The sequence below is a fragment of the Brachyhypopomus gauderio genome, chromosome 3, assembly GCF_052324685.1.
Source record: "Brachyhypopomus gauderio isolate BG-103 chromosome 3, BGAUD_0.2, whole genome shotgun sequence".
NCBI lineage: Eukaryota > Metazoa > Chordata > Actinopteri > Gymnotiformes > Hypopomidae > Brachyhypopomus > Brachyhypopomus gauderio.
In genome coordinates, this window is record NC_135213.1 from 6,976,491 (window position 1) to 6,992,149 (window position 15,659).

Here is a 15,659-nt window from a genome sequence, read left to right on the forward strand (position 1 = left end):
AATTTGTTTTCCTGTCTTTTCCTCTCCTTTTCCAGCCTGCTGTTTAGATCACAACATTTATCAGTGATGCAGTGATGCAACGCGACCATGCTAATTTTCGCTAGCAATGATATGGGATTTCCTATATAACATTAGCATCAAGCTAATTGCGCCATATAATTTCTTAGCTTTTCAAACGCGAATTCAAACGCGGAAACAGAAAGTGTTTGATTACAACAAATATTATATAGTATATGAAATATACAAAGAGCAAGATTCAAACATTTTTATTTATTTTTATTGTTTGACGGGACTCATTAGAGAAACTGTCGTCTCGTGCGACTGAATTGTAACTTTTGAAACACGAGTCTACAAATTTTCTGCCGTTTGTTGTAGTATCGGTAACATACAGTCTGCTTGTAACTTCAACTTTTTCGTGAAGTATCACGTTTGGTGTTTTGGTCATATGAGCTTGGGGGTGAGCCAGCTTGTGCTTTGGCAGGCATATGAGCTGGGGGTGAGCCGCTTCCACCGCATTACCAAGACAATGGGCGTTAATCCCTTCACAGCAGGGGAGTGGGCTACATGGACCCTACCAAGCCCTGTGAAATTTTTCGCTTCTCTAGGAGCTCTAGTGTTAAGGAAGATTGGTGAAAGAGATCACTGCTGATTCGTTTTGGTCTCGTGCCATCACGCTCTCAGCCTTCTCTCTTGTCTTCTCCCTAAGTTGCGTTCCAGTGTTAAGGTGTCTCGCCACCTTACTCTCTCTTTGTCTAGCCCTCTCTTGTCCTCTCTCTCTTCTCTACCTTTTACTTTGACTTATTCGAGTATCTACCTCCCTCACCACTTCTGGCCCATCTCAAGTTTTCCTCCAGCCTTATCCCTTCCTGTCAGCTACTCTTTTATTTTGGGAAGGGTTTTTGTTTTGTTGCGGCGTTCGCCTGCTGCCGGATACTTTCCCCCGGCGTCCTTAGTTTTGTTTTACGCATTGAGTTTTTCCGCGTTCTTTCTGTTGCCTTTATTATTTTTCCTCTCGTGTCTTTATGGTTGAGTTTTGCTTTTTCACATGTTGAGTATTCCACGTTGTTTTCTGTTGGGTTTTTCCCCCCGTGTTCTACGGTTGTGCTTTATTTTTACACGTTGAGTTTTCCGCGTCATTTTTTAAGTTTCGCTTTGCTACTGTGTATGTATGCAGAGTGGTTTTCTGCTGTGCTTTCGGTTTGTTCATGGGTGTTCATTTCATGCACACAGACCTAGTAATAAGCATTTACCCCAATTGGTTTCTAACGGCATTTGGGTTCATTCTCCCTTTATTTTCTTATGTGGTGTGTACCGGTCTGTACAACCCGCGTTACACCCAAGGCTGGATCAGTAAAGGGCAGAGAGCTCCACTCCAACTCAGATGCCAGCAAGGTGGAGGTGGGGTACTGGTATGGGCTGGTATCATCAACTTGTGAGACCTTTTCAGGTTGAGGATGGAGTGAAGCTCAATTCTCAGACCTAATGCCAGTTTCTGGAAGACACCTTCAAGCAGTGGTACAGGAAGAAGTCAGTATCGTTCAAGAAAAACATAATTTTAATGCAGCACAATGCTCCATCACATACATCCAAATACTCCACAGCGTGGCTGGCCAGTAAATGTCTAAAAAGAAAAAATAATGACCCCTTGTTCACCTGACCTGAACCCCATAGAGTCCCTCATAAAACGTGAGATCTACAGGGAGGTAAAACAGTACACCTCTCTGAACGGTGTCTGGGAGACTGTGGTGGCTGCTGCTGATCTGATCTGTTGATCGTAAACAGATCAAGTACCTGACAGAATCTATGGATGGAAGGCTTTTGAGTGTCAAGGTGTGCTCTTAGTCGTCTGCCTTATTGGATCTGGGGATGTAGTCTCAGCTTTCCATGGGACGGATGGGCAAGATTGTAGGATTGTGTACACTTCCGACGATCTGCGCTCTCTCCGCTCGCATTACCGTCTGGACTCGGACATATACAACTACTGCCGCTCTGTCGGACTTAATCGCCGACCGCGCTACATACACCGATCAAGTAAAACTCGACCTAGGCTGCTCCAGCTATCAGCCTGTATCCCAGCTGTTTGGACAAATGGCCGTGGCTACAGGAAATATAAACACAGCCGTGGAGTCGACACTAACGTTTTGCGCCCTGTCCCACAAGCTACTATCTCATCCCAATCCTCCGATTCATCTGGTCTGTTTAATCTAGCTTTATTTAACTGCCGTTCGCTCACAAACAAAGCTACTCTACTAAACGACTTAATTGAACATAAGCAACTGGATATGCTGTTTCTCACGGAGACTTGGCAGACACAGGGGGACTTTATGCTCCTAAATGAAGCTTCTCCTCCTGGATTTACATACTTTTGTTCGCCTAGACTAACAGGTAGAGGTGGCGGGTTAGCTGTCATTTTCAACAAGAAGGTGAGACTAACTCTGCTTAAACTACATGAAGTCTTTGCGTTGGAATATATGGCTTTAAAGGTGTCTGGCTTGTCCACTGTGATTTTACTGTTGATATATCGCCCACCTAAACTGTCCACTGCTGACTTTTTATCTGAACTTGGTGAACTCCTTACCATCGCTAGTTCCAAGTCTCCATCTCTGGTCCTACTCGGAGACTTTAATATCCATATGGACACTGTTTCACCTTTATCTACTGAATTTTTATCTCTGCTCAAATGTTTTGATTTAAGTCAGCATGTAGATTTTCCCACGCATAATCAGGGCCATATTCTTGATTTAATTTGTTCTGTTGGATGTACTGTTAATAACATCTCTGGTACTGGCTTGGGTATATCTGACCACAAAGTTATCACTGCTGGCCTCTGCCTGCCTATACCTAAGACCCCCTCTAAAATGACAATATCCTTTCGTAATCTTTCTGCTGTTGATACTCTCGCCTTCTCCAAACATCTCAAATCTTCTTTATTCCCTTCGATTTGTAACATATCTAACGTTGAGGATGCTGTCTCTTTGTATAATGATTCCGTCTCTGCCATCCTCAATACACTCGCTCCACTTAAGACGAGGACTGTACCATCCACGCACACCTCTCCCTGGTTCACCCCTGAACTACACACACTGAAATCGATCGGCAGGCGCCTTGAGCGTCTCTATAAAAAAACAGGTCTTCAAGTTCATGCTATGGCCTTTGCTGAACATATGCTCACCTACAAATCTGCACTACAATCTGCCCGTTCTCTGTACTACTCCAACCTTATACATGGCTCCAGACATGACCCTAAACATCTCTTCTCTATTGTCAACAAAATTTCTTGCCCTCCTACTCACACAGTCTCATCCTCTCCTGAAATCCGTACTTCTTTTCTCAACCATTTCCAAGATAAAATTACTTCCATAAACAAAGGTTTTCCTAGTTCACCCTCCCCTGACTTCTCTTTCTCTCCTCCCAGTCCTATTAACACTCTGTTTTCTGATTTCTCTCCGGTTTCTGTCAGCAACACTGCCGAAATAATTTCTAAGTCCAAATCCTCATCCAGTCAACTTGACCCCGCCCCAACTTCACTCCTAAAGCTCTGTCTCTCGGACATAAGTACTCCTATAACACATATCATTAATCTCTCTCTCTCCACTGGTTATGTTCCCTGTTCTCTTAATGATGAGATCCAGGCGTGGTCTACATTCTTGGGGTCCAGCTGGGTGTGGGGGACCCATTGCAATTTTTGTTAAAATAATCAGCAGATTCAGCCCAATTGCAAGTAAAATAAACAATACATATGTTAAATTAGTTTGCTCTCTTATTTATTTATTAGTTACTTTTTTATTAAAATGTAACACAATAAGGAAATCAATCATAAATCATGCTGGCTGACAGGCTGGTCCTATGGCTAGCTGCTCACGGGCTGGTGCTAACGGAGCTGGCTGCTGCTCATCCTCCTTTTCATTATCAGTATCAGACTCTGATATTTCAGAAATGTGATCCTGAAATTTCCTCTTCTGAATCATCATCAAAATCCTCTGTCTCTTCCAATATCAGCTGGAAGGCAGTCTGAACTGAGAATCGCTTTGCCATCTTTTATAGCATTTTTAGCATTTTTAGCATCATGTCCCCATGATTGGGTGAAACACACACAAACACACACATACACACACACACACACACACATACACACACATACATACACACACATACAGGTCCAGAGAGGAGGGAGGGATAATGAGGGCTGAGAGAAAAGATGCTTCTTTCAGATCTCACCCCTTTGTCTCTATAGAGATTCTTCGTCCACTGTCTGACAATATGCAATCAACCCCTGATGTGACAACCATCAAAAGTGTTGATGGTTGCCCACCCTTGCATGCCAAACACCTCTGTCCTTTGTTTGTATATCCTTTAAAGTCATACAGACGACTATCAACTACCCAACCCAATGTTGATTGCCCACTTTGACTAGCCCAGGGCCCAGTGGACCCTGGACCCTGTATGTAATACAAATGTGAAGGGGGGGGTACGGGGGGGTGGTCATTGAAAATATTTTCTGACTTATGTTGCTCACGGAAAATGAGCCAAGGACCAATGAATCTCAGTTTGAAAAAAAAAAAATTGTAGAATTTTTTTAAGCTGATTTTTTCAAAATGGGTCCCACAGACCCTTGGACCATATAAGGGTTAAAACGGCTGCCATTACTCCTGTTATTAAAAAACCTTCTCTTGATAGTTCTGACGTACAATCCTACAGACCGATTTCCAATCTACCTTTTATTTCTAAAGTTCTTGAGAGAGCTGTCGCCATACAGTTACAGGCTTTTCTCACCACCAACAATCTCTTTGAAGCATTCCAGTCTGGATTTCGTCCCTTACACAGCACTGAGACTGCTCTTCTCTGTGTTTTGAATAACCTGCTCCTGTCCTCTGACTCTGGGCGTGCATCTGTCATTCTTCTCCTTGATTTAACTGCTGCTTTTGATACAGTCAATCACAAAATACTCCTCTCACGTCTCTCCAGTTTTGGTCTGTCTGGCACTGTGCTTTCTTGGTTTTCATCCTACCTTACTAACAGATCTCAGTTTGTCAGTATAGGAAAGCACAAATCCATTTCTGTCCCAGTCACCCAGGGAGTACCACAGGGTTCCGTTCTTGGTCCCCTACTATTCATTACATACTTACTTCCTCTTGGTAACATTATTCACTCCTTCAACATCAACTATCACTTTTATGCGGATGACACACAGCTGTATCTGGATCTCCACCCTTCTGACTCTTTCCCTCCTACCACACTGCTGACCTGCATCCAGGAGATAACTCACTGGTTAAACAATAACTTCCTCAAACTAAATCCTACTAAAACTGAGTTCATGATCATCGGCACCAAGTCAGCCATCTCTGCCCTCTCCAACTGTAGTCTATCTGTTGATAATATCCAGATTGCCCAGTCTTCTGTTGTGCGTAACCTAGGCGTTTCATTCGACTCCTCCCTCACTTTCATCCCACACATAAACTCTATCCGTAAATCTGCTTTTTTCCATCTCCGCAAAATTGCCAGGCTCCGCCCCTTACTTTCACTAAAAGATGCCGAGACCCTGGTACATGCATTCATTACTTCCAGACTAGATTACTGTAACTCCCTGCTTTATGGTCTACCTGCTAAATCACTTCGCCCCCTACAACAGATACAAAATTCTGCAGCCAGAGTTCTAATGTCCACAAAGAAATTTGCACACATCACTCCTATCCTCCATCAGTTACACTGGCTTCCTATCTCTGAACGCATCCACTATAAAATCCTACTCCTAACATTCAAATCTCTGCATGGTCTTGCACCCTTCTATCTCTCCAACCTTCTCCACCTTCATACCTCATCACGTCAGCTCAAGTCCTCTAACCTAGGTTTGCTCTCCGTCCCACGACACAGACTCTCTACTATGGGTGGCAGATCATTCAGTGTTGCTGCCCCCACCCTCTGGAATTCGTTACCTCCCTCTATTCGCTCCTCTGACTCTCTCTCTACTTTCAAAACTCAACTCAAGACTTTCCTCTTTTTTCAATATTTCCGCTCTTTCTAAGCCCTGTATTTTTCCCCTTTCATTTGTGTACAGCGACCTTGGGTTTGAGAAAGGCGCTATATAAAATAAACATATTATTATTATTATTATTATCTTAAAGAAAGGTGGCTATATTAGTCACTGATTTGTTTTTGGTTTTGTTTTTGAATGTCAGAAATGTTTACTTCTAAATTTTGTTATATTGGTTTACCTGGTGAAAATAAACAAGTGAGAAGGGTATATATTTGGTTTTTATTAAGTTTTCTAATAATTCTGCACAGTAATGGTTACCTGCATAAACACATCCTCCTAGGATGGCCAAATCTAAAAGAACCCACTCCAACTTCCAATAATATTAAGCTTTGATATTTATGAGTCTTTTGGGTTAATTGAGAACATAGTTATTCAATAATAAACAGAATCCTCTCAAAGACAACTTGCCTAATAATTATGCACACACTGTATACACACACATACAGGACAGTGTCATCAGGCCTTGTGTTGTTCGCCACACCTCAGAATGCACCCCCTGTTCCCAGCAGATCACACTGAATGACAATGCTGTTGCCATGACGACAGGCCAGGCCTTGGGGGTGAATGTTCAGAATGCACTCCACCCATGTGTGGAGAACCCATGTGCTAATGGAGGAACTTGCCGTCCCCTGAAAGACGACTACGACTGTGACTGCATCCTGGGATTCGATGGCAGACACTGTCAAAAAGGTGAGACATAGACACACCCAAAACAGAATTACACACACACATACACCCAAAACAGAATTATACACACAGGCACACCAAACACAATTTCACACACAGCTCTTATTTTCAGGTGATGTTCAAAACATTCATATACAGTACATACACACAAACACACACACACACACACACAGGTCTGAGGGTTTGAGGGTGATCTCTCTATGGAGTTACAATACACATACACACACAAACAAGCACAATTATTCCCGATGCACACAGACGTAAAACTCCTCTACATGCACACACCCTAAAACACAGTCTCACACACAGTCATACACAGTCACACACAATAATACAGACAGACAAACACACATACACAATCACATATACATACAGTCACACACACAATAACTTTTTATATTTAATTTTTATTATATATTTTTTTTCCTTAATTTGAGTACAATCTGTTCATTTTGTATTTTGAATTCATGTACTAACTGCATTTGAATATAGTGTTGAATTAATAGTGTCAGATGTCTCTGTTAATACAGACCTAACTGCCCTGTGGAAACTGCTAGGCCTGTTTATAGCTTCTTGTTTGTCTTTTCTGTCTAGAGTGTGGAAATTATTGCTTAAACAGTAAGTACCTAGACACACTCACATTACTGTCTCACTGTATGTACCTAGACACACTCACATTACTGTCTCACTGTATGTACCTAGACACACTCACATTATTGTCTCACTGTATGTACCTAGACACACTCACATTACTGTCTCACTGTATGTACCTAGACCCACTCACATTACTGTCTCACTGTAAGTACCTAGACACACTCACATTACTGTCTCACTGTATGTACCTAGACACACTCACATTACTGTCTCACTGTATGTACCTAGACACACTCACATTATTATCTCACTGTATGTACCTAGACACTTGCATTACTGTCTCACTGTATGTTCCTAGACACACTCACATTACTGTCTCACTGTAAGTACCTAGACACACTCACATTATTATCTCACTGTATGTACCTAGACACTTGCATTACTGTCTCACTGTATGTTCCTAGACACACTCACATTACTGTCTCACTGTAAGTACCTAGACACACTCACATTACTGTCTCACTGTATGTACCTAGACACACTCACATTACTGTCTCACTGTGAGTACCTAGACACACTCACATTACTGTCTCACTGTATGTACCTAGACACACTCACATTACTGTCTCACTGTAAGTACCTAGACACACTTGCATTACTGTCTTGCTATAAGTACCTGGATACACACACACATCTGTCTTACAGTACGTACCTGGACACACACACTTCTGTCTTACTGTAAGTACCTACACACACACACACACACACACACACACACACACACACATCTGTCTCACTGTAAGTATCTGGACAAACACACATCTGTCTCATTGTAAGTACCTGGACACACACTCACATCTGTGTCACTGTAAGTACCTGGACACACACACACACATCTGTCTCATTGTAAGTACCTGGACACACACACACACACACACACACACACACACACACCTGTCTCACTGTAAGTACCTGGACACATGCACACACACACACACACACACACACACACATCTGTCTCACTGTAAGTACCTGGACACATGCACACACACACACACACACACACACACATCTGTTTCACTGTAAGTACCTGGACACATGCACACACACACACACACACACACATCTGTTTCACTGTAAGTACCTGGACCAGTGGCGGATGCAGCCGGCAGTTTTTGGACGGGCCAAAGTGTAATTGGGGTGGGCAAGCACGAACGATAGTTGCTGACGGGGGGGGGGGGGGGGGGGGGTCATTAAATGACTCGTGCGCTAGGCGCCATCCTGCAGCAATTATAGTTTATTTTCATTAATTTTCATACGGAAAACTGTATTATGAGCTTGTGATTAGGTGGGCCCAGCTGCCAATCAGGGAGTTTTTCCTCGCCACTGTCGCCTTTGGCTTGCTCATTAGGGATCTGGACCCATACAATTGTAAAGCTGCTTTGTGACAACGTGTGTTGTGAAAAGTGCTATATAAATAAATTTGACATTTGACTTTGGGCCTGGCCCACCCAGGCCCGCCCGTAGATCCGCCTCTGACCTGGACACACACACATCTGTCTCACTGGAATCAGCTTTTCTGTCTAGTTTCCATTTTCTGCACATGGAATTGGTTTTTCTCATTACATGCTGTCACCTAGTGGATTTTTATATTCCTCACACCTTTTCTTTTCTCTGTCAGCTGTGACTGAGGCTATTGAAATACCCCAGTTTACTGGGCGGAGTTATCTAATCTTTGACAAGCCACATATACTCAAAAGGTAAATAAATGTTTGACTATGTACTGACTGAAACAGCCTTGATATAATATAATGTAAATATTTAGAAAAAAATACTACATTTATAAAATTCAATTTTTATTAGAAGCCAGTTCGGTTATAACAATTTTAATGAGACATTATTTTAATTACAAAAATACGTATTTTATTAATTTATTAAATTGTCTGTGTGTGTGTGTGTGTGTGTGTGTGTGTGTGTGTGTGTGTGTGTGTGTCTGTGTACGTGTACGTATATGTGCATGCATGTGTGTATGTGTGTGTGTGTACATGTTTTTGTGTGTGTAACTGTGTCTGCAGGGTGTCTGGTTCAAGGACAAACCTGTTTATACGTTTTAAGAGCACATCTAAAGATGGGATGTTGCTATGGCGGGGAGAAAGCCCAGCAAGAGTTAATAGTGACTACCTGTCTCTGGGACTACAGAACGGAGCTCTCATTTTCAGGTGATGTTCAAAACATTCATATACATACACACAAATACACACACAGGTCTGAGGGTTTGAGGGTGATCTTTCTGTAGAGTTACAATACACATACATACACAAACAAACACAATTATACCCAATGCACACAGACGTAAAACTCCTCTACATGCACAATCAAACACACACACCCACACACAGGTTTGAGGGTGAGTTCTATGTACAGTTATAACACACAGGTTTGTGGGTGACCTCTGTGTGCAGTTATAACACACACACAGGTTTGAGGGTGATCTCTGTGCAATTATAACACGAGGGTAATCTCTGTGTGCATTTATAACACAGGTTTGAGGGTGATGTCTATGTGCAGTTATAACACACAGGTTTGATGATGATATCTATGCAGTTATAACACTCACAGGTTTGAGGGTGATCTCTGTGTGCAGTTATAACACAGAGGTTTGTTGTCGCCCTTGGCTTGCTCACTGGGGGCTTGGACTCGGACACTTGTAAAGCTGCTTTGTCACATCAACTGTTGTAAAAAGTGCTATATATATAAAAATTGATTGATTGATTGATTGTTGATTATCTCTGTGTGCAGTTATAACACAAACAGGATTGTTGGTGATCTCTGTGTGCAGTTATGACACTCAGGTTTGTTGGTGATCTCTGTGTGCAGTTATAAGACACACAGGTTTGTTGGTGATATCTGTGTGCAGTTATAAGACACACAGGTTTGTTGGTGATCTCTGTGTGCAGTTATAACACACAGGTTTGTTGGTGATCTCTGTGTGCAGTTATAACACACACAGGTTTGTTGGTGATCTCTGTGTGCAGTTATAACACACAGGGTTGTTGGTGATCTCTGTGTGCAGTTATAACACACACAGGTTTGTTGGTGATCTCTGTGTGCAGTTATAACACACACAGGTTTGTTGGTGATCTCTGTGTGCAGTTATAACACACACAGGTTTGTTGGTGATCTCTGTGTGCAGTTATAACACACACAGGTTTGTTGGTGATCTCTGTGTGCAGTTATAACACACAGGTTTGTTGGTGATCTCTGTGTGCAGTTATAACACACACAGGTTTGTTGGTGATCTCTGTGTGCAATTATAACACACACAGGTTTGTTGGTGATCTCTGTGTGCAGTTATAACACACACAGGTTTGTTGGTGATCTCTGTGTGCAGTTATAACACACACAGGTTTGTTGGTGATCTCTGTGTGCAGTTATAACACACACAGGTTTGTTGGTGATCTCTGTGTGCAGTTATAACACACACAGGTTTGTTGGTGATCTCTGTGTGCAGTTATAACACACACAGGTTTGTTGGTGATCTCTGTGTGCAGTTATAACACACAGGTTTGTTGGTGATCTCTGTGTGCAGTTATAACACACACAGGTTTGTTGGTGATCTCTGTGTGCAATTATAACACACACAGGTTTGTTGGTGATCTCTGTGTGCAGTTATAACACACACAGGTTTGTTGGTGATCTCTGTGTGCAGTTATAACACACACAGGTTTGTTGGTGATCTCTGTGTGCAGTTATAACACACACAGGTTTGTTGGTGATCTCTGTGTGCAGTTATAACACACACAGGTTTGTTGGTGATCTTTGTGTGCAGTTATAACCTGGGCAGTGGGGCTGCTATTGTGGAGGTTAATGGAACCTTCAGTGATGGAAAGTGGCACAGAGTGAAAGCAGTCAGGTAGGAAGCCCCACCCACTTCCTACTTCCTACTTTCCATGTCTGACTTCTGAGTGGCTTAGAGCCTGTTATATTGTACCTCCCTCACTGTGGGTGGAGCCTGTTGTACGGTACCACACCGTGGGAGGGTTTTCTCAGTGTCACTATAGTTATATGTGGATATTTGGTGTGTTGAGAGGGTGTCCAAGGCAGAAAAAACGTTTTGCTCTCCTCACAGGGAAGGCCAGTTTGGCAAGCTGACGGTGGATGATTATGGTTCCACAACAGGCAGATCAGCAGGAAAAATGAGACAGCTCAACATCAGTGGGGACCTTTATGTTGGTATGGAACAAATACAGGAACATGTTTTCTGGTGATATGGATGATGATGATGATGATGAATGTGATGGTGATGTTTCTCCAGGAGGGATGAAGGAGATTGCTCTGCACACCAGCAGAAGGTTTCTGGGGGGATTAGTAGGCTGCATTTCCCATGTCACGCTGTCCACTGACTACCATGTGGCTTTAGTGGAGGATGCAGCCGATGGCAAGAATATCAACACCTGCACCAACTAAAAACAACTCAACACCTGCACCATTTATTTTCTATAACTCAACACCTGTGCCAACTAACCACAACCCTCACACCCGCACTAACTAAAAACAAATTAACACCTGCAACTAAAGACAAGTAAAGGCAACACCTTAACCAACCAAAAGCAATTCAGAGCATACACCAAATAAAGAGAACGATTCAACACCTGATTAACAGGGAAATTAATTTGTAATTAATTTATGAATAATTATTGTCTCAACATGTGAAAGTCACCAGTTCAATAATGTGATTATTTCTTGTCTGCCAAAATTAGAATATCACCCGTGACTCACCAAGAATATGTTGGAATAAACAGAAACATACCAACTGAGCATGATTTTAGACTATGGAAGGAAACCATTGGAAACCCAAGCAAACTGGTAGAACTTGGAAATTCCAACTCTGATATGGACTTGAACCCAAGACCCCAGTGCTGAGAGACAAAGGTGCTAACCACCAATTACAATTCACCCTGTAATGACAAACTGTCTTCACACACGTCAACCTACCCTGTATCAACTCGCACCAAAACAACTAATCTCTTAATAACTTCAGCTTTTGTTTCTTGAAAGGCAGCTGTATGTACACTCACCGGCCACTTTATTAGGTACACCTGTCCAACTGCTCATTAGCGCAAATGTTGAATCAGCCAATCACATGGCAGCAACTCAATGCATTTAGGCATGTAGACATGGCCAAGATGATCTGCTGCGGTTCAAACCAAACATGAGAATGGGCAAGAAAGGTTCACGCACAACCATCTCTAGGGTTTACAGAGAATGGTCCGAAAAAGAGAAAATATCCAGTGAGCGGCAGTTCTGTGGGTGCAAATGCCTTGTTGATGCCAGAGGTCGGAGAAGAATGGCCAGACTGGTACGAGTTGATAGAACAGCAACAGTAACTGACAGTCGTTACAACTGAGGCATGCAGAAGAGTGCATGAATCCACAACATGTTGAACCTTGAGGCGGATGGGCTACAGCAGCAGAAGACCACACCGGGTGCCACTCCTGTCAGACAATAGAAGACCAGAAAAACGTTGCCTAGTCTGCTGAGTCTCGATTTCTGCTGCAACATTCGGATGGTAGGGTCAGAATTTGGCATCAACAACATGAAAGCATGGATCCATCCTGCCTTGTATCAACGTTTCAGACTGGTGGTGGTGCAATGCTGTGGGGGATATTTTCCTGGCACACTTTTGACCCATTAGTACCAGCTGAGCATCGTGTCATGCCACAGCCTTCCTGAGTATTGTTGCTGACCATGTCCATCCCTTTATGACCACAGTGTATCCATCTTCTGATGGCTACTTCCAGCAGGATAACGCACCATGTCATAAAGCGTGAATCATCTCAGACTGGTTTCTGGAACACAACAATGAGTTCACTGTACTCGAATGGCCCCCACAGTCACCAGATCTTTGAGATGTAGTGGAATGGGAGATTCACATCATGTGCATCCGACAAATCTGCAGCAACTGTGTGATGGTGTCATGTCAATATGGACCAGAGTCTCTGAGGAATGTTTCCATTACCTTGTTGAATCTAAGCCACAAAGGACTAAGACTGTTCTGAAGGCAAAAGGGTGTCCAACCCGGTACTAGCAAGGTATACCTAATAAAGTGGCCAGTGAGTGTGTCTTAATAGTTTTTTTTTACAGGATTTAGAACTGAATTCTTGCTGTATGTAAGTCTGAACAGTTTTCATTAAAGGGTTGATTTATTTTTCTTGATGAGCGATGAAGGTCTACACCATGTATAAGCTGTATGTAGCATCATTTGGTTCATGTTTTCAGCTAGAAGAAAGACAGCTCATGTTTCATAGTTCATGTTTCAGAGCTCATATTTCATAGCTCATAGTTCATAGCTCGTGTTTCGGAGCTCATGTTTCGGAGCTCATGTTTCATAGCTCATGTTTCATAGCTCGTGTTTCATAGCTTGTGTTTCATAGCTCGTGTTTCAGAGCTCATGTTTTATAGTTCATGTTTCAGAGCTTGTGTTTCAGAGCTCATTTTTCCTCCTTCCTCATACAGCCTCCAGGCTTTGTTTTACATCTCATGTTTGTTTGTGCTGTTTTTTCTTGATAGGTTGGGTGGTTTGTAGATATGTGACTTAGTTTTTAGGCATTCAGAAAGCCATTCAATTTTGCCATCTAAAATATGACATGAATTTATTTATGAAATAAAATAGTATTTCAGATCCGTCACTTTTGGCTCCTCCTCCTCCTGTTAATCATGTCTCTACATTGGATTTCTTCTCGTTTAGGCCACACCCAATGAATGAATGTATGCACATGTGTGTATGTATGTGTGTATGTATTTATGTATGTGTGTGTATGTATGTACATCTCAGTAAATTTGATCATCAAAAAGTTAATTTAAGTAATTCAATAATTTAAATGTATATATTATATAGATTCATTATATAGATTCACGATATATTCATAGATTCATTATAGAAGACACTGCACCACCTCCAGTCACAGCAAAGTTCACAAGAGATTTGTGGTGAGTCCCTCAGACTTAGATCCTGTTCCAAAATCTGTCTAGTAAATGTATATCCTTCCAGTCATCCTGAGAAAGCTGAGAGGATGTATGCAGTCTTGGATGACCAGAGTAACTGGTCGCTGGCAAAACCTGAGTTCTCCACGGGCACCGTGGAGGTTACAGGATGCAGAGCAAGCAATTTAACAATTGCATCAATCAATGGGAAAACTCAGGTAATGCTTCCAACTCTAATTGAATGTGACAGGCTGCCAGATGACAGATCTGAGATCCCGACACCAGAGGTCGCACAGTACTACTCTCACATTAGCTCCATAGCAGACAAAATCCCAGAAATCGATCCCAGTTCTCCTATTCTCCTCCTGCTAGGAAGGAACATTCTAAGTTGGCATAAAGTACATGAGCAGTGCAACGGGCCCCCATCACGTGCAGCAGTTAGCACCTTAGCTCCATATGTGCAGCGGTTAGACTTGGGCTGGGTCATTGTTGGAGAAGTTTGTCTGGGAGGAGCCCACAAACCCAGCAATGTCAGTATCTTCAAAACCAACATCTTACAGATTGGATGCTCACCCTTTCTCAGCTCAGCTCATCCATTCCCTGCAGAAATAACATTCAGGTAAAAGAAACTGTGTGGTCCCTCACAGCCGCCCCAAGTAAGCCGTCATCCTGAAAAACTGGGAGACACTGTGTTCATAAGAAGCACTGACAATGACATGCCTGCACTGTCAGTTGAAGATAGGATCTTTCTCATTGATAAAGAGATGTACATAGATGATGAGAACCACTGGGTGGTACCACTGTCATTACACTGTCAGAAATAACAGAAATCAGAATGAAAGTGCATGCGTTTGGTAACAGCCCGTCTCCAGCAGTAGCCATCTGTGGCTTAAGACGTAAGACGTGAGCAAGGTGAACGAGAGCTTGGAGTAGATGTCAAGCAGTTTGTCGTGAGAAACTTTAATGTTGATGATGAACTGACATCTGTAAGCAGTTAGTCTCTTGAGAGAAACGAGGGAAATGCTTGCAGAATGTAATCTGAAATTACATAAGATAGCATCTAACTGTCATCAAGTCATGGAACCTTTCCCTACTGAAGACAGAGCAAAAGACTTAAAAGACCTAGAATTAGGAGTAGATCCTCTGCCTCTCCAGTGAAGTCTAGTGGTGAGTTGGGATGTAGAAACTGGCATTACGTGAAACTTGAAAGGTAAAACCGTCATTCACTCGCAGAAGCATTCTGTCCACTGTCAATAGCCTGTACGATCCCCCCGGATTTGCTGATCCCGTAACCATGCAGGGGAAAGCATTAGTCCGAGAACTTTCTTCAGAGCAGTGTGATTGGGATGCTCCCCTTCCA

The 15,659-nt window shown here is 42.5% G+C and overlaps 1 protein-coding gene across 2 annotated transcripts in view; it reads left to right on the top strand.

Annotated features, from left to right (window-relative positions):
- The window catches only part of egflam (EGF-like, fibronectin type III and laminin G domains), a 37,498-nt gene extending 23,510 nt beyond the window's left edge, over positions 1-13,988 (top strand). For both annotated transcript variants that reach the window (XM_076999179.1, XM_076999180.1), the window contains exons 18-24: positions 6,544-6,724; positions 7,316-7,339; positions 8,997-9,075; positions 9,391-9,534; positions 11,145-11,228; positions 11,445-11,548; positions 11,631-13,988. In XM_076999179.1, coding sequence (XP_076855294.1) covers positions 6,544-6,724; positions 7,316-7,339; positions 8,997-9,075; positions 9,391-9,534; positions 11,145-11,228; positions 11,445-11,548; positions 11,631-11,782 — 768 coding nt within the window. In that variant the 3' untranslated portion in view covers positions 11,783-13,988. The remainder of the gene's footprint in view (positions 1-6,543; positions 6,725-7,315; positions 7,340-8,996; positions 9,076-9,390; positions 9,535-11,144; positions 11,229-11,444; positions 11,549-11,630) is intronic.
- The last annotated feature ends 1,671 nt before the right edge of the window (positions 13,989-15,659 follow it).